General features: G+C 38.8%; 1 protein-coding gene across 1 annotated transcript in view; it reads right to left on the bottom strand.

Annotated features, from left to right (window-relative positions):
• PTPRR (protein tyrosine phosphatase receptor type R) overlaps window positions 1-19675 on the bottom strand; it is a 152232-nt gene that overhangs the window by 75487 nt on the left and 57070 nt on the right. The window contains exon 3 of the mRNA XM_086461953.1: window positions 548-661. Coding sequence (XP_086318079.1) covers window positions 548-661 — 114 coding nt within the window. The remainder of the gene's footprint in view (window positions 1-547; window positions 662-19675) is intronic.

Here is a 19675-nt window from a genome sequence, read left to right as displayed (position 1 = left end):
GAAGCAAATTTGTCGTCTTTTGCAAATATGATACCGAAGTCTACAGGATCATTTCGGAGCACGAATTGTTATAGCTGAATAGCAAAACAAGAATATTAATATTGTGAGAAGACATTTAATTTACTAATGGAAAGTCTGAGGATAAATTGTGAAGATGCATTTGAAAGGCAGAATCACATGTATTTTTTGAGCAATATTCAAACTTTGAGAAAGAAAACAGGAATAAGTGTTTCTTAATGAATGTAATGTAGAACTGCATTGGAATGAAAACTAAGGGATAAGCAATTTGCTCGTGAATAGGACACAAAAGACATTTATCTCACTTAATTTTTCTCTAGACTGTAACTGAGAATGGTTTGCTTTCAAAACAGAATTTAAATCATTTTGTAATGGAGATCTATTTTTCTGTAGTGCAGTTAAAAAATATTGAAAAAAGGTATTTTTCTGTCCTATTTTATTGCACTTTTCCATAGTGACACGAAAATAAATTTAAGATAATTCAAAATAACCAGGTACATTTTATTATACACAGTCCTTTGGTACTTACGATGAGTCTGTTGATGTGAACTTGCTGAGGTAACAGTCCAAGGGCTGCTGCCACTCCTTGGCGAAATATCCGAAGCAATGTGATATTCAGCTTGTTCACATCCATTTGCAGTGTCTGAAAAACAAAACCAGTTCAAATGAACTCCTTGCTCAACATTTTCATTTCTCAAGATGACTGATCTGTGGGACTCTTCACTAGTGTTTTTTTTTCCCAGAATGATAATCTGTGCAATCTACTTGATCGCAATAAAGAATAAGAGCAAAGGAAAATTTAAGCATCTTAAATGCTGCTCGTTAGCAAAGTACCACCTTTCCTCAACTACATTTGAAATAGGTTCCAGAGGTTTTTGGCTAAATTCCCTGGACAACTCACAGTGTTCAAGATAACACAGTTACTGGATTAAAATGTAAGTCAAGCATTAAATATCTATTCACCTTTAAAGAACGAGATGTTGGATTTACACAATGAAGGTTTGCTTTGAATATTATCTTAGCATTTCTCCCTGCAGGTGAAGAATGAGTCAGACATAGTGAAATTATACAATTTTAATTTTGATTAGCAGTTTCTGAGATCAAAAAAGAAACATTCTGGATACATTCCACATGCTTGAATTTCCTAAAACTTCCTCATGTGAGTCAGAGAACGCTATAATTCTCAGCACAGACCAACTATATCACTGAAGCGTTTTCTTTCTCTGTGTAGAATCATAGTGAAATGTAAATGTTTCCTCAAGTTCAAATCCTTCCTGTGAAGTCCATGGTATTTTACCCAGGAAATAATTTAGGTTCAAATCTTCTGTTTCCAAGAAGACCTAGATATGGGGTCTTCATGTGATGCCTGGCGGCCAATACTTCCATGTGGTACTTTGGGGTCCCTTTCTTCACTTCCATATCCCGTTTGCAGATTTCATGTAGTGCAGAGGAGAGGAAAGTATGTTAGATGGTCCCAGAAGGCTTACAATGTTTCTAGTAACTTCTGACTTAGGAAGTCAGTAAGTTCTGACTGAGCCAGTTGACTTCAGCTGAAAAAGACTTTTTATTTTAAATTCCCTGTTTAGATCTGTAGGTCGGCTTCCTGCTCTGAGGATCCAAGCAAGTATTTTTCCTTCCTAACCAGAGCTGCATAAAGAGAATTGAATATCCATGGGTCAGATATCACACGGGGAATATGGTTATGGTCTAGAAAGAAAGGCCATTTTTTTCTCAAAGAAAAAAGGCGTCACACATTTTGACTGTTGTTCTTTATTTATCTATAACTATTCATAAGTTAAATAAGTAAAACCATAAAATACTCGATTTCCTTTTCCAATGTCAATTTGATTTTTCCATCAGTGCTAAATGTTTTTCAGTTTTCCCCCTTTTTCTCACTTTTTTACACTAATGAGTTTGTCAGGTGTTGAGACATCGGGGGGTTGGAACTAGATGGTCTTTAAGGTCCCTTCCAACCCAAACCATTCTATGATTCTATGAATTCAGCTGGAAGTATTATAGTATTCTTCAATATAAATTACCCTTTCTAACCTGGCACTTTCGAAATGCAAAATCTTCTTCTTTTGGCTTCTTCTTGAATTAGACGGACATCCTGAACGGTTACAAAACTGCTCCAGCTTTGACACTGAAACAGAGAAATCTTCAGAGGGGACATATGGAGATCTAACAGATCTGAGCACCATTTCTTCTGTTCCCCAGACTGGCTCGCTCTGGCCACAGCGCACCTGAGCAATACAGCGGATGAGAAATGGTTTGAAGCTGTAAAGCCGTCACTACACTGAAAGTCAACAGCCTGGTCTGAAAATCCTGCATAAATGAGAAAGGGAGTTGTTGCTGAAGTAGGAAGGCTGTCATGAAGGTCCCTAGAGATCCATCAGGATGGTATAAAGAATGCAAAACTGATTAGCTAAGTCAGTGACCCTGAGTTATTGGATAATGCTAACTGTTGTTACTGAGCAAAATTAGAAGGCATAAAATCAAAACACATTCACTTAAACATACTTGAGCCAGGGATCAGATCACATTAATAGAGATGTTGTTAAATAGTGTGTAAAGAGCTCAGTGATAAAGACACAGAAATGAAATAGCCAGTAAAATATCTAGCTTCAGATGAAATAGAAGATCTTAAAGAACCTGTAAGGAGGTAATAAGTTCTTATAGATTTAGTATGCTGGGATTGTGGTTCATCATATCCAGGGACAATAAAACATGGTGAAACTGCATTATCTTCAGGAGAGTCACATTTCCTTCTACAGGTCTGAATTTGGTGCACCGTGTCCTGTAACAAATAGTCATAAAAGACTGCACAAAGTGTTTGTGTCTCTGTAACAGCTATACTGTCCTTGGTGGTTCTGGGGGAAGCCTGAAGACCACAGCACTTGCTCTATCAGTCTGGCAGCAGCCTGCCTAGAAAGCTCACCTAGTCTTGCAGCTGGAGATTTCAGGACCCTTTTAGGAAACCTCTTAAGTGAGTGGAAAGAAATTTGTCCTTAAGCTTCATCTCAGGGGTGCTTCTTGTTCAGCGATGAAGATTTTTTTTGTGACTGTTCATCAAAAAACCCCAAGAAGTATCTGGGGGAGAAAAAGCTCACATATTTTACAAGAACCTTGCCTTGCTGTGCATTGAAGGGATCTGCTTCCCAATTGCTAGTGTTAGTGTGAAGCTTAATTCCTTGGCAATTATAGTAAAAATTAAGTAAGAGTAATATAGGCTGCCTTTTTCTACATCAGACATGACAAGAGAGTACATTTGCCTCTTCTTATCAAGAGGAAAGGTAGCAATCCAGAATCTGCCACTTTAGGAATGGGATTTCTAACTTGATCAGTGAAAGATAATGTATAGAAATGCTCTATGGGACCCTGAGAACACCTGCTTTTGAGTGAGCAGCACATCACAAACATGCTCTGTCCTCTCTATTACCCCCTTGTTTGTACTGGGTTCATAAAAGCATAAAGCAGGAGTGGACCAGAGACACATCAAGTTCAGTATCCTGTGGCCAACTCTGGCTGCTTACAGAAAATGATAGGAACAGGGCAAGATTATCCTCTTTTCACAAGTTCCTTCTGACTGGATCCAGGCTAATTTATGCCTCCTCAGCACTAAAAGGCAGTGGGTCTCCTCAATTACATGAATGTTATCATACAATAACCCATACTGACACTATCAAGATCTGGGATGAAGGCAACACTTGGGGGCATTATATTCTCAACTCTGGCATGTGCCCTCCCAGAGGTGACTGAAATTTAAGTCTGACCTGAGGGTCTGGTACAAAATTGCTTCTCTGCAAATTCTTAACTATGGCAATTTTTGTTGAGAAAAGTTAGTCAGAGAAAGAAAAAAAAAAAAAAAGAGAAAGAAGAGAAAAAAGAAATAAAGTCCTAACTATTCCTATCAGTAGGAAATTCCTAAAACATTATTAAAATTTTAATATTTTAATATTATTATGCCATTCTGATGGCATGCCTACACACTGTGTTGACTATAGTCTATGAAGGTAAGAGGTTAGCATATAAAATTGATAATGGCTGAACTACAAATGCAACAATACCTGTACATTAGACAAACAATATAAACTATCATTAAAAGAATCACTCCTAGAATGGAAACCTGTCCAGCCATTTACAGGTTATAATTACACAGACAAAATCATTGTGTATTCTAATACCACCTGCAATAAAATGTGGCATTAACCCCTGTAAAGTAAATCCATACAAATAAAAAACCAAAAAGCGTTAGCATAGGTACACAAGGTATGCCTTACTGTGCTCCTCTAGTCGCTCCTTTTGCTTTGGAAAAGAAAGGGCTGAAGCATCCCAGTTAGACAGCACTAATCATTTAGCCTTTGCTCATCTGCAGTGTTTATCATGGATTGCAACCTACTCCCCAAGGAGTTCACAATTTGAATCTGCCACTGCTGTTGGCAATGGCGACTTGTTGAGCCTAGAGGCAAACACCCCGGAGGACTCATTTCCCTGAGCAATTACCGACCTGGATATTGCAACTGTAGCGACAGTTTCTAGATTTATCTGATCCAAGCAAAACAGGTAGTTTGAAGAGAAGGAGTTTTATGCTTATAGTGGAAAACTTGGGAAGACAGAGCTCCAGAAAAGAAAACTCAGTACAGAAAAACACCAAAGACCATTCACAACAGAGATCCTACAGGGGCTTTTTGATAGATTTTTGTGTTAAAAGTGAAAAAAAAAATCACAACATGAAAGTGAATTGTGAAAATACCTGCATTTTCTCTTTTCTTCCCCTAAATACGTCAGACTTGCCTTCCTGTTGCTGTTCAATGATTTGAGATTGCAGCTGCAACTTGGCATCAGGTTAGCCCCTTTGTCTGGCTCAGGTGCCTAATACATATCCACAGAAGATTTTGGCTTTTATAACATTATGTGTGTCATGTCTTAAACTTAAGTTTAATGTCTCACGTAGCCCATGAATCACATGGCCAGCATGTCCTCAGCTGGCATTATGCCACTAGAATGAAAGACTTTGCCAAGACAAGTGCCACACCAAAGGCACTTTGCCCTAAATTGGTGTCCAAGGTGGCATTCCCTGCTCTTCCATTTACCTCTCCCTCTACGATACTATTTTCTCCAAGAGGAGAAACCTATCCTTTTATGAAGTCCACATTAAACCTTGAATTTTGTCTGTAAACTAAGATAAAATTCTCCTGAGTATAAAATCAATTGTTCTTGGTGATTAATTAAAGAAGCTTCATATTTCTGTGTATTAGCAGTTGCCTGCAGTGACCTACTCAACTTTTCATACATAATGTATTTCTGCTAAAACACAATGTCACTAGAAATATAAATCTTGGGATGTTTAAATATTTCTAAGGTCAGGGAGCAATAACTGAAAAATTGTGAGGGGGAGTCTTGGCTATTCTACAGAAGTATAGTGAAAATCACCTAAAAAAGTAGAAAAACTACAGGCAGATGTTTGAGTTTATAAGAACCAGCGAAAAAATTGAGAAATGCTCTGGACCTGGAACAAGCTTCTGATTAAGTCACCATTTTCTAATGAGGAGACATTGAGGTTGCAGAATACGCAAATCTGCCAAACAGTTCCAAATTTCACAGTGTAGCCTGTGAAAATTTAAGTGTTCTTGTCCAAAGAGAATTTGGATGATGAGAGAAAGAACTCTAAATTGGTTCTGTATAAACATTAAGGAAAAAGTGATAGGAATGGGATACTCTGATTGCTTCAGTCCTGATAGTTCAGGGAAGTTTTGTATATTCGGATGCTGCTTTTCAAGATGTGACATTGTACAACTTCACTCACATTTTTGCTGAAGAAAAAACTCCCACATCTTTTATGGAAAATATTTGTTTAAAGTAAGCATATTTCCTGGATTTATGCATTTCTCATATAGCATTAAAGAACAATTTTGGCTCTTGATCAATTTTTCATGAAAGCATATACATTTAAATATTTGTGCATGTTACAAGAAAACTGAAAGAAATCAGAGACAGAAGTAACATTAATGGGAAATGTAGAGTTAATCTAACTAGTTAAGACAGCTGTATGGTCTCCCCCCATACTGATTTTCAAGTGAATGTTCATTAAAATATGAGAAAATAAAAATTTATAAAAGGAAGCAGTCTTTCACACACTGCAATTAATCCCCAGACCTTTTTACCACAGGAAGTTGATGAGGCCAGAAACTGAACAAGAGGCAGAAAAAGGGATGGATGCTTAGATGGATGTTGAAAGTCACTAATGTCCCTTGAAAACTCTACAGAAGAGATACTATAAACCTTTGTCATACAGTTGAAGCCAAACCTCTAACTATGAGAAACTAAGACAAACCCTAGTGCCATAAAAGGATAAGTTTCTCAATCTGCTATCAAAAGGTTTGAGTGCTGGCCACCATCCTGGACTAGATACTGGGTTTCATGCAAGTCCTATTTGCACATGTAGGTACCAGCTGAGGATGATCCTAGAGACCGCTGGATTGCAGAGGACAGCGATGCTCTACTGGGTGTTGAGGTGAGGCCAGGGCACTCCGCTGGCATCCACAGTTCAGACTGGGAAAGCTGCTCTGGAGGTGGGTGGGTGATATGACTAAACTGGTTTGTCTCAGCTGTGTGACAGATTTACACTTCTTTTTTCAGGGAGAACTCATTTCTCAGATGAGATCAGCTGATTTGGGGATGATTTGACCACTTCTGTAGGAAGAACCAACACAAGAGTGAGAAATGCTCCATCTGTGAGGTCTGGCTTTTGTCCAAGATTCCCTCACTGAGCTTTTACATGCACTTGGGCAGTGAGTCAGTCTGCTATAGAAAGACTATGACCTTCATGGACGATTAAAGTGTATGACAATGCATTCAGCCCATTAAGGATAAGGTTTGTTAATGCCTGTCTTCAAGAGGCACAGTTTGATTTCTATCAGTCCTATGTTTTGCATTAATCTCTGGGCTTGCAGTCTCCTAGCAAAGATAAGGGTCAGCTCTTTCTGTGTCATTTGACACCATTGTGTCACAAGGTAATGTGGATTTACTCATCACACCTAATGAGAAGACACAGAATAGTCTTCTATCTTTCTTCTGAAGGAAATCTCAGAAGGCAGAGTATTTCATTCTCCTGGCTTCTGAGTCCTGTGGGTCATTCCTGTGATGTAGTTAGTGGGGTGACAGTCTGAGAGAGTGGGTTAGATTGTCCTCTCAATGCTCATTGCACCCATTTCCCTTTACCTCTTTCCTGTGGTACCATTAATGCATTAAACAAGCATTATGTATTTGGAAGTCAGAAACTATGTACAGCTTTCAAACACCTTATGTACTATAGAGTGTATGAGACTACCCTCCCACAGCCCACCTCATTTGGTGGGCTTAATATTCCTCATTAAGGGAAATAACCTTATCCAGAGCCCAGGAAAGCTAACAGGACTTTTTCTGAGTCAGAGGGCTGCAGAATCCCATATCCTAAATATCCACGGGAACCATGCTTGTCATTGCTAAGGGGGTGCTAGAGAGGGGAAGGAAAGGTTATCTATTGTCCATGGGACAAAAGTTCAACACAGCCTTGTCATTAAATAATACAAGTCCTGGAAGGTCTCTGTACTGTGGGAGAGGGGCAGGAGGCGACAGTAGTTCTGTTGGACTTTGTGGCTGGTCTTCTAGGGCTTCTTTGGGACAGAGAGAACTTTCTGCTTAACCACCTTGTGGAACTTCAGTACCTAGTGATGGAAGGAGGCAGTTTTCTCCTGTGTGTGGAAGTATATTATTCCTTTTAAAAAAATTGATCCCAACAATACTACATCTATTTTAAAGGGTACTAAGCTGGGAGCATTTGAAATTACTGCAAATTGATTATTAGTAGGGATGAGAGGCTGAAATTTTGCTGTGCCTCTGGCCTTAGCAAGTGTGTCTCAGTTAATCTGCCTCAGTTCTGTGTCTATAAAATGGGGACAATAGCATTTAGTTGTTTCACAGGATTTTATATATTTTACTAAGAAGATGAGGGGCAAATATGTAGGATGGAACTTTTCAACATCTTTCACAGATAATTTTAATGTTGCCCACAAAAGTTAATTCCTGCCTCTTTAAAATTTGGTGTTGCATTTCTTGAAGGACTGGGATTTACTTCATCACAAAGTGTTTGAGTTTTCTTAAAATAACAGCTGAAGTTAGTTTCAAAGCTCTGATAGTTTTCTAGTCTTTTTCCTTCCTCCATCCACTGCTTCCTGCCCTCCTCCCTTATGGTAGACAGTTGAAAAGGACAAGATGATGGAAAAGCACAAGACAATACAGAGAGGTGGAAACACAAGGAGGTCTGGAAGAGCGCAGCTGAGCACTGTTTCAACCTTTTTGTTCTTTGAGAGGCATATATAATGAGCTCGATAAAATTGTCCTATCTGTCTTTATTCAATGTTAGCAAAAAAAATTATTCCTTCCATTACAAAAGAAATGCATGGTGCTATTATGTCCAGTACAACTTTTATGCACAGCATGGTTGTACCATTCACATCCTATTTCATCATCGTAAAGCCAGCTGTAATCCTCAGAGCAAACAGACCCTTTTGAGCCTGTTCAGCACAGTGCTTTATAATACGTTTGTTTTTTCTGACCAATTATTAAATCTCTAGGTCGAGGCAGCGTAAAGCTCTGAATGCCAGAAAACCAGCATTGTTTCTCCTTGCTTCTTTTGTAAAACCCTAATTTCAGCTAGTTTTAGGTTTCAAACAATTCTATTACTGAAGTTTCAATTCCTGTTCTGACTTTATAAAATGGTCCTCACTACATCAAAATGCCTTTCACAAAAATGACAGACATAAAACCCACGCCAAAATCATCCTTTTCCTTCTATCTTCAGAATTTTAAATTCAGTTTGTAGCAGAGATACATATGTATGTAACCTTACAAACTAATGAAGACCAAAACTAGAAACCTAAGAGAGTACAGCAACTTCGACGCCTTTCAGGAGCTGATGTGACAAAAAGACTCCCACTGACTTACTCTCCTTAGTAACCTTTCTTTCTGCTTTGAAATCAAAGTAAGATTTCAGTACTGCTGACGCCCTAGTTTTCTCATGCACTTATTTTCAGAGACAATTTTTATTGGTAGTTTCAGATGAGCAAAGTCTGCCTGAACGTGCACAATGGGAATGTTGTAGAAAGAGGCAAATACTTTCCCTTTTTACACGTAATCATAGATCTTTGTAGTTCCTGGGCACATGAAGAAGAAAATTTGAAATATAACTGACAAAAAAAAAATAATCTTAAAATACATTTGGCTCAACTGGAATAGAGATATTTACATGAAAGACTGTTCTTGTGCGGTTCCTGAATACAGCTCGTGTCCCAGGGCAATCTGGATGATTTGCGCACACAGCCAAGATTTTCAAAGTAAGAAGTGATTCTTACACCTCAGATCTTGAAATAAGGATCTCATTTTCAGGAAACAAATGTCCAAAACCAAGGGCTCTTTAGTACGATGCAATTCACCAGTGTGTTTTGGGTCTTTATCTGCTTTCAGCCTTTTAACCCACTGAACTTTGTTTATAGCCATTACTATCACCATAATTGCAAACTATGGGAATAAAACTTGTATCACTGACTTTCCCCTACCTGCTTTAGCACTCCAAATCCACATGAACCGAATGCAGACAGTACAAGGCACCCTCATAATTTCTGCCTTACATTCCTTTTCCTATTATGAACTTGAAAAAAAGTTAAGCAAAACCAAGCAAAATCTTGAGGACCTGCATTTTTTCTTAGACAAAACTTGCATTACTTTGGGTTTTATCCTGTCATGGATTCATATGACTAGATATGTCCCTTTGTCACAAAGTTTCAACAAAACCATTACTGATTTTGTACGAATCTTATAAGTTCAGAAACAAGAAAGCAGGTGAAAAGACAATCTTATGATTTTGGCAACTCTCAGGATCTTTGGCCTGCCGAAGCTACTAATAGCAAATGTATTTCAGAAGTTATGAGGTACAAATTCCCTTTCTCCTGAGCAGATGGGCAGATGAAAGATTTTCCTCTTCTGTCTAGTACTGAGCAGAGAAGGCACAGCTTAAGGGAAAATGCTAACACCAAATCTTCAAAAAATTAAGGAAAATTTTACCTCAATGGTTTCTGTTAACGTTAATAACAATATTGTATTTTTAAGCAGCAGCTCAAGATTCAGGTTTCTGGCTTCGGAAATGCAACACATACACTGCGTCCCAAATGTCCTAATATAGGACAAATTTTCTGACACAACCATTACAGAGAAAGTTTTAGAAAAAGGCTTTCAGACTAATTTGGGGAACTTTTCTTTAGAGATGACTCCACTTGAGAGGTCAAAGATGAAGAAGCTGTGCTATCCTGTATTATGGGATATTATTGCTCTAAAATGACCGGGAGACAGAGCCCGATTCATGGATCTTCAATTTCTGTCTTTTATGTTTAGGATTAGAAGAGCATTCTGTGTTCATTTCTTTTAAACAGAAACCACAGCTGTCAAAGACAACCTCAGATGTTTGGAATGAGAAAAATGCATTTTTTCCCCTTTATACTGAGAACTGATCAACCTTAAAAGAGAATATTAAAAACTGTTTGCATGTGGTTCTCTCATTCTCACACACAAAAGCAAAGTAATTCATAATCCTTTCAGTGAGACATAGCAATTGCAAATCTGGTAGGTGAGGTTTTCTTTTCCTTTTTTTTTTTTTTTTTCCTTATTTTTGAAACAATATTCTTTAAACACACCAGAAGCAATCTTCCAGATTTCCCCAAGTGACCACATACAGTGCCGTTTGTGTTTGAGAGGTACTTTTCTCTGTACGAATGCAGCTAGTGCACCTTTATATACATCTCCTGCCTCTTTCCTGCCCTCTGGAAACCCAGGAGATTCCCAGTTGTTCTGTGGCTGCTGCTCTGTGTAAGCAGAAAGAGACGCCTGGGAAGAAATACTCAGCTTCTTAGAAACCAAGTGTATGGCTTCAATCCAGAGCAGTATCTGTGTTATACCTGCCGTACCAATACACAAGTCCTGCAAATGATGGCAAGAAGGCTCATAGAATTCAAAAAACCCCCAGAACATCTACCTTATTCCTGAGAAAGGAGACAAAGCGATAACATCTATGCCTGTTAATATAAAGCTGTATGGCTTCTATCTCAGTTGGTATATGGCTAAAACTTAGGGCCTAAATTTATCAGTGGAGGTGTGTCTACTTAAACAAGTTCAGAAGTTAAGTGTAAAAGCAAAACAAAACGAAAAGCTGAAAAGCCTCAGGAAAAGTGGAGGAACATGATTTATATCTGTACGTTTATATGAGATATTTCTTTGACAGTGTCTTGCAGAGAAAGACAGGAATTTCACTGGAGACTGTGGCTATTGTCTATTTTTTAGATGCAATTGCTAATGGGAGCAACTGATATTTAGCTTATTTTGAGAAAATATCTCAAGGTCTTGTTGCTTTTAGCTGTGATAAAACAGAAATTCACTTTGCAAAGGGTCCTAACCAGCAAATGCTTCTGGGAAGAAAATCCACTGGCATTATCCCACTGAAACTCATATGGCTACTTGGGAGACGCAGGCTGCCCCCAACTGAACACAGGCACGCTGGTCCTGCACAACTACTGGTCAGTGCACCTGAGCAAACTCAATGGATCCCATCAGTGCCGGACTAAACAGGCACTATACTCTCCAAGATGCAGATGTGAATTTACTGGAGAGCTGGAAAGAGCTTTATTTCCTGCACTACCTTCACTTTCCACTTACTTGCTGTGTTTTGCCTTCTTTTCAGGTAGTGTTGGCAAATCATATGCTTTGGCCTGCTCTCATGTCCCACCTCTGACTCCTCCAGAGACAGAGAAGCCACAGTGTTGTGCAGCAGCCTGAATGTGTATGTTCTATCCTTTCATCCCCTGTCTTGTCAGCCTTGCACAGCAGAACCCCTATCATAAAACTCAATATGAGGGCATAGTACCACTACATGACCCAACGGGATGGCATGACACAGCACCAGAGGTGTATGGCAAAGGGCTCAGCACCGTTTCTGCCATAACATTGCTATCATGGCGTTGCATACAGCAGCATCCCATTTAGCTTCGCCAGAAGAAGCTGGATCAGTTGTGCAAGAGCTATGCAATTGCCCTATATATGTGCTTACAGGATTTCTGGACATCCAGAAACCATCATTACTACTTGACCAAAGCAGCAGGGTAACATGTTATCTCAATGGAAAATGCGGTAAGTTACTGCTAACGTGGTGGCTGATTGCCAAAGTCATGAAGGTTGGCAGGGCTTATCCTAAGTCTGTCAACTAATCCGTCCTCTGCCTTTTTTCTGAGTTAGAACTAAACTCAACAAACTTGCCTTACCAGCTTCATAATTAGATTTTGTCTATAGTAGTGGAGGAACGCTCATTTCACTAGCTGAAAAAAAGCTGAACAAAAATAAAGGATGATAAAATGGAACAACCCCATGCTGGGATGAACAAAGAAACATAAGATTAACTAAATGGCTTTTACAGCTTCTCGTTTCTTGGATCTTTTTCCCATTAAATATAACATTCCCAGAAAACCTTCCAGAAATTGCATAATTAAATGACTGGAGAGAAAAGAGGAAAACAAAATCACAGAATCACAGAATGTTAGGGGTTGGAAGGGACCTTGAAAGATCATCTAGTCCAACCCCCCTGCCAGAGCAGGACCACCTAGAGTAGGTCACACTAATCAAAACTACCATTTTCTAAAGAAATCTGAGTGTTTTAAGCAAAATAGACAGCAAGAGGAAGGTAAACATTCTTACATATTCTCTGTCATTGTAGCAAAAATGTTTTAAAAATGTGATTTTTTTTTCAGTTGTGATTTTTTCCACAAATTGGTAGTGCAAGAAAGGAGAGAAATAAAATCAGTGAAGCTGAATGTCATAGCTGAGACCCCTTTGCCCTCAATTCTTCATCTACCTCTTGTCACAGGATACAGGAATATATGAGGGAGAATTCTTTGTTCAACTCCACTAACATATGCTTCATATTTGCCATGTCAGACAAAATCTCAGTAAAGTTCATTTCCGTCTGTCTACACACAAGCCTTTTTATCCTCTCATCAACAGTCCATCATGTATAACAGACCTATGTCTCTCTCTCAATAACTTTCTGGTATCTTTTACTTTTCTGAGAGCTGATCAGCCTCTGCTGCCAGAGTCATGTTCATGTGCACAACTTTAGGCATCTCATTTTCATCTGCTTTAATCAGGGATGTTTATAAGCCAGCTGAAAGGAAAGGAAAACCCATTCATTCCCTGCCAGCTATTCCTGCAGGTATATAAGCAGTCCCAAACTCCTAAGAGGCAGTCCCCCTGGGAGAACACTGCAGGTGGGCAGCGGCTCTTTCCTGTGTCCCGCTAGAACAGGACTGTACAAAAGGGATGCTTTTATCATCATCACAGGTCTGTGCAAACGGGTACATAAAGTTGTGTTATACAAGTGAGGCAAAGAGCAGGACCTACGTTCAAGAAAAGCACATTAGCCCCACGAAGACTGAAGCAGCTCCTGCCAAATTACTTGGTATGCGTTTCCTGAGAGGTATTTTAGACAGCTGCAACACTGATCTAAGCAACAGCAAGAGATTGTAATAGACAGTATTGTTGTTATTTGTATTAACACCTTTTTGGTCATCTATACAGTAATATTTCTTCCCTTACTATTGCATACATCGTATTTCCTGGGCCAGGTCTTTTTTCTCAGGCAGGTATAACATGGTCTAGTATCGTGTCTCCTCTGTTACATGCAGAACTGCTTGTATTCTCCCTAAACAATTTCAAAAACATGGTGAGGGTTTATGTCTTGCTGGGTGACAGAGAGAGCAAGGATGCAAGGAGAAAGACTCTTTAGTAATAAATAATAATTCTCAGCTTACATTTGCAGTTCCTTTCATGTAGGCACACCAAAAGACCTAACAAGGGGGATTAAGAACATTCATTAGGTCTGAAGAAACAGAAGTGCGTCACAGCAAAGTGCTTATCTCACAAACATGAAGAAGGTAAGTAATTCCAATGCTGCAAGTAAAATGAAGGTTTGGACATTCAACACAGAATTCTGGACAACATCCATCGTAACTCATTTTCCAGGTTTTGGGGTTATTCTTTATACTTCATGTCAGAAAATGTTAGTGTTCTAATGCTAACAAAGGTCCAAAATTTTAAGATTTAAATAGATTTTAAAGTACAGAAACAGAGGACTACCTATATATCATTTTAAAAAATCACTGAATCGAAGTTCTTTTCATGTACTTCATCCTGAGTTATTTTTATGTACTACATCATTTATGTTCTTTTCTGTTTGAAGTCTATATTATATACCATTAAAGATTCTTCTGTTTTATTAAGAACAATTTTTGCAGTCAATTGACATCATAATATATTACATAACTAATATGCAAAATACAAGGCAAGCATTTAAATTATTTGCGTAACCTGAAAAGATGGGGACTTTGTCATGTCATCTGAGTGGTCTTTTTTTACCTAATATAATTTGAAAACATATTTAAGACTCATCAGTCTTTTAAAGTTAGACTGTGATTAGAGATACTAAGATGTAATCTTGCAACTAACTGTGAAGTTCTTAAATTTCATTATAATTCTGTGTTCTGTGTGTTCTCCTATGTTTTCTGCACTAACAGTTCATAGATTAGACAGATCATAGAGCAGCTCACAAATGAGAAAAATGTAGTTGCAAAAATATTTTGCAAAATGCAATGAATAAATAATAATTTCTTTCCATTTTGCAGGAGTCCAAATAGACTTAATCTTCTACTTCAACAACTATTTTGCAATTAATGTAAGCCAAAGATTCAAATCTTCATTCAGTGACTCAAACCTTTTTAATTTTAATTTTAATATTTTTGAGACGATTTAGTAAAAGAAAGTAGAATATACACCTACATAAGAAAGCTGACAATTTTTGTCATTTAAAGATGTTTTTCACAAAACTTTTGTGCAAGAAAGAAGCTGCTAGCTTCTAGTCACCTTTATGGAAGGTGACTAACTGGATATATGAGACTTTTTACGGCCATATCCTTAAGATATTTATGCATACCTGTGTATTCAAATTTCAAGTACAATAGAACACATGTAGAGATTCAATTATTAGTAGAGCACGTGGTGGTTTACTTTAGACTGAAGAAGTATTACATCTGGATGTACAGAGAAGCAGCAGTGCTATTCTTGGTTCAGAGCTGAAATAATGAGAAAGCAGATGATGAGAGCTGGTACTAAGCAATAACAGACTGGCTTAGAAACTTGGAAAAGCAAAAAGAGAACTGAGAATTCAGATTTAATGCTATCAATCCAGTTTGTTTCCCCAGTGGGAATTCTACACCCATCTTTTCCTCCAACTTTCAAATTTCATTAAATGAACTTGATGAAAGGGATAATTTCACACCATTAATGATATTTGCACTTCTGTAGTGCCATTAATTTTGTATTTCTGGCTATGACTTCCTTCTCTATAAAAAGGTTGTAAATCAGGGTTTCCTAAAAAGCCTCCCAATGAATATGAACTCAAGCTGGGGCTGCCCATCTATCTGCAGTGCAAACCCAGTTGTGGGCTGCTCAGAATGTTGAAAACAGTGACCGTGGCAGTGGCAGTGCTACCCCAGCCTAAGGCTCTTGTCTCACATATCCCGCAGATCTGGAAAAGATAGTCTGCCCATGACAGCTCTAACTTGTAAATGGTTCTGCTGAGTATGGCCACAATTAAAAGGCCCCTTTAGGAGAGACAGAGAAATACTTTGTGAGCTGCAATTATGCTCCGGCCCTCTAGGAATGCCTGCTTTCAAATCCAGAGAGTGCTGACATCTAGACATTCCCCATTTATGAAAACCCAAAGTGCTTCCTCATGAAGAAAACTGCCAAGCTTGTGAAAAGACTAGAAACAGAATAATAGAAATTACGTTTCTGTGAAGAAGACTAATTTTTATCCCTTCAGATAACCATGTAAATACTATAATGGGAAAAAAAAAAAAAGTCTGCTTGAATGCTGGCAACGGCTAAAGGAAGAAAAACTTAATGGATAACTAGGGCCAGTAGACTTAAGTCTACTTAAGCTTTTTTGTTTAAATATCAACAGGAATACACATTGAGATAACAAAATTTTCATAATGATAGAGAAAAGAAAGAAGGAATCACTTCTGGAGATTTTTGAGGGATAAGAAAGAAACAGTGATAGTAATATGATGTATATATTCCATTCCAAAAGTAATCACATTGGATGCTGAAAGAGCAAGTAGAAAGGTAAACCTATAAATACACTGGAACAGATGACCTCTTTCAAAAAGTTGCTCCTAGCTCTGTGCTAGTCAACATGCTTATCAGAGGTCTGTTGAGCCACACAGAGTCATACAGAAGCTTGAAGATAACATAGAATATTGAAGGTAACTCAGCATCAGGGAACACACCATAAACATCAAGGTAGGTCAGACGCACCAGCTGTTTGAGGTGAAGTTCATCTGAACATCATGTACTTATTATGGCTAAACTCAAGACAATACAAGTCTTGGAATAGCCTATGTAGTTCACCTTCAAAGAAATATATTTTTGAAAGAAGTGACTCAGAAAGTGAGTCAAGGTTCATACCTAATAACCCCATGAACAGATACTTTCAGGACAACATGCATCTAAGGTTATATGAATACGATCCCTACTCAACCTCTGAACTGACTGGAAGCTATATACCCATGTCAGAGAGGTGGTAAAATTCGTTTATCATATCTTGTATCTTGCTAATCAACACAGACAACTATATGCAGGCTGTCATTTTCTACCACTTTTCAATTCATTACTGTCTCGCTCATGTTGGTGATCAGGAGCATGACCATGACCATGACCATGGCCACACACATTCACATGCATACAGCTTCTGTGGGACAGGGTGATTTTGTAACTCTCCAGCTGCTTCCAGTTCTGTAAACACTTATTGACTTTGTTTCTGCTAATGAGCTGAGACTTACCGGGTGACACAAAACACCTGAGGGGCAACCTGCACAGACTGCAATTAATTCTTGGTTCCTGTTTCTGTTATTTAATTAGCAACATCAATTTTGAACACTACACAGACTGATCACAGAAAATACAGGCAATTAACAGTCATCAAACCCTATTTTCTAAATTACATGCCAAGGATAAATGATTTTAAAGTACAAAAATAATGTAAACAAAACATTTTTTTATGCTGTGTCTCTGCTGGATAAGCTTAACAGTTCCTCACATTGAAAGATAATTCCTACTTCTGTCTAGGGTCAGCAGACAGATATAACAACCTAATAAAAACCATTCTCTGGGGAAATCTCAGAAAGTATTTTCTTACAGAACAATGTAAAGATGCAGAGTGTGCATAGAGATATGAACTGGAAGTGAGTTAGGCCTTGGGAACACCATTTACTCCTTTTGCTGCTCTACACAGGTGTACACTGAAGAGAGGAAGGTTTTCAGTGGTTACTCAGGGCTTTAATGTCCCTGTTTTCCTTTGGATTCTGTTTCACCTGCCTGCAACTAATGGGTGCTTCACAGTCCCTACTTCAGAGCTTTTAGGCATAGTCCATAAATGAATAACCCTGAATACTGTAGTGAATATCTATGCCAGAAAAGGCTCTCCTTTCAGTCCTGTGGTCATGTAACAGAGAAAGCCTAGGAGCCGGGTCTGTGCCTACAGGACTATACTGCCTTCTATGCCATCAAAATGAGGAAAACTGAGCTTCTCAGGTTAGCTCTTGGCCTTACACCTTACAAAGGCTAGACACTGTAAATCAGCAAGTGCTCCAGGTTTCTGTTGAGCCTGAAGTAAGCCAGAGCTGGGGGAGAAGAGCAGATGCCTTTGGCAGTGGCAGAGGTTTGATTCAGGCAATAGCTTTAGGCTTGTACTGTAAATGAAAGGAACTGTTATTCCTGGTGAACTCCAAATAGATGGAGAGCTGTCACACAGAACACACTGCTGGTCACACAAGCACCAAAGTCAACAGTACTTCACCTCCATGAAGACAACAGCTCCAAAGCAGTTACTGGAACTTGATGGGAGCTCCTGAAAAGGAATTGCTTAGCTTGGAGAAGAGAAGGGACAGGAGGGAACTCAGCAATGAGTATAAATATCTGATGAGAGGAAGTAAAGAAGATGGTGCCAGGCTCTTCTCAGTGGCGCCCAGTGAGAGGACATGGAGGCAATAGGCACAAACTGAAACACAGAAGGTTTCATTTACATGTAAGGAAACACTTTTACTGTGAGAGTGGTCAAACACTGGCACAGATTGCCCGGAGAGGCTGTGGAGTTTCCATCCTAGGAGATATTCCAAACAGAAAAATAGAGAAAGTCCTGAGCAACCTGCAGGTCTGAAGGACTCTGCTTTGGGAATGGGTTTGGACCACGCAATCACCAGAGGCCCCTTCCAGTCTCAACCATTCTATGATAAGAAATCAAAAATGACATTAAAAATGAGGCAGAATCAGTGGTTTTGTTCTCTATATTGTACATGTACTGCAGACTTACCGCAACTTCTCTCCTAGAACAAAAATTTGAAAGTAATTCTACATGGGGAAATGACACGGACTTTTTCCAAAGGGAAAAAGTAAAATCAGTAAAGTAAGAAAGTTAAAAAAAATGTTTCTTTCTTTCAATGAGAAACTCTGACCCGCTGTTTAAGTGCTTCATCCAGATCACTTTCCCAAAGCTACAGGGTTGAAGACAATAAAACAACGAGAAACTTACTTTTGTATCTAATATTAAACAGCTGTGTTTATGAATAAACACAGGGCACAGACCTGCCAAGAACAAGAGTGGCATTTTGCAATCATTTTCCAGAGCAGCTGTTATGATCGTCGAGTGCTCCTATTAACTTCCAGAAAATTGTTCACATATTCAGCATTATGCTTTAGCATTTTGCTGCCCTGCTTCTTATTAGCCTTTGCATTTTATAGAACACTTATAATAGGAACACGGACAGTGTATGGTGTACAACAACGGCTCCCATCACTATTCACAATTCTGTTATGCATGTAACGCTTTAAGGAGGAAAGCACCTCCTTCATATCACTTCACAACATGCAATTCTCTGAAATATGTATTCTATTTCATGCTTAGTTGTGCATAAATGGGCATAAAATCTCAAAATAGCTCTCATGAAATAAAATTAAAACATTACTTATACTGTGCCAGCACTTACATTTTGCAACAACAGAAGCACACAGCCCTACTGGTCCTGACCAAATGTCCAGCTCTCCCAATACTGTGTCTCGTGCACAGCTGTAAGTAGATGCGAAGGGAAGAGTAAGGACAAGGCAAGCATATGAAATCTCTCCCCTGCTACTAATCCTGTGTCAAACCACCTTTGGCTTGGGGGATTTTCTGAGTATACTGTAGTTTGCCGTAATAATAACCTTCAACAGATCTCTTCAAAGTTCTGTCTGTGAAACTGAGTGAACTTCTTGCAGCCATGGCAACACTGGATAAAGTCTACTGGTCACTGTCTGGAGAATCACCTTCTTCATCTGATCTGAACCTAGCTCCTCCTCAGATGGATGAAGCCAGAATATGAAGAGGAGGCAACATCACAGCGCAGCAATTCCCATGATGCAAGCTGGGGCACTGAGTACACAGGTTAGGCTGCAGAGCTGCTCTGGGCTGTACTAGCACTATGAAATT

The sequence above is a fragment of the Leptosomus discolor genome, chromosome 1 (assembly GCF_034619465.1).
Source record: "Leptosomus discolor isolate bLepDis1 chromosome 1, bLepDis1.hap2, whole genome shotgun sequence".
In the NCBI taxonomy this organism is placed as follows: Eukaryota; Metazoa; Chordata; class Aves; order Leptosomiformes; family Leptosomidae; genus Leptosomus; species Leptosomus discolor.
This window is presented reverse-complemented; position numbering and strand designations above follow the sequence as displayed.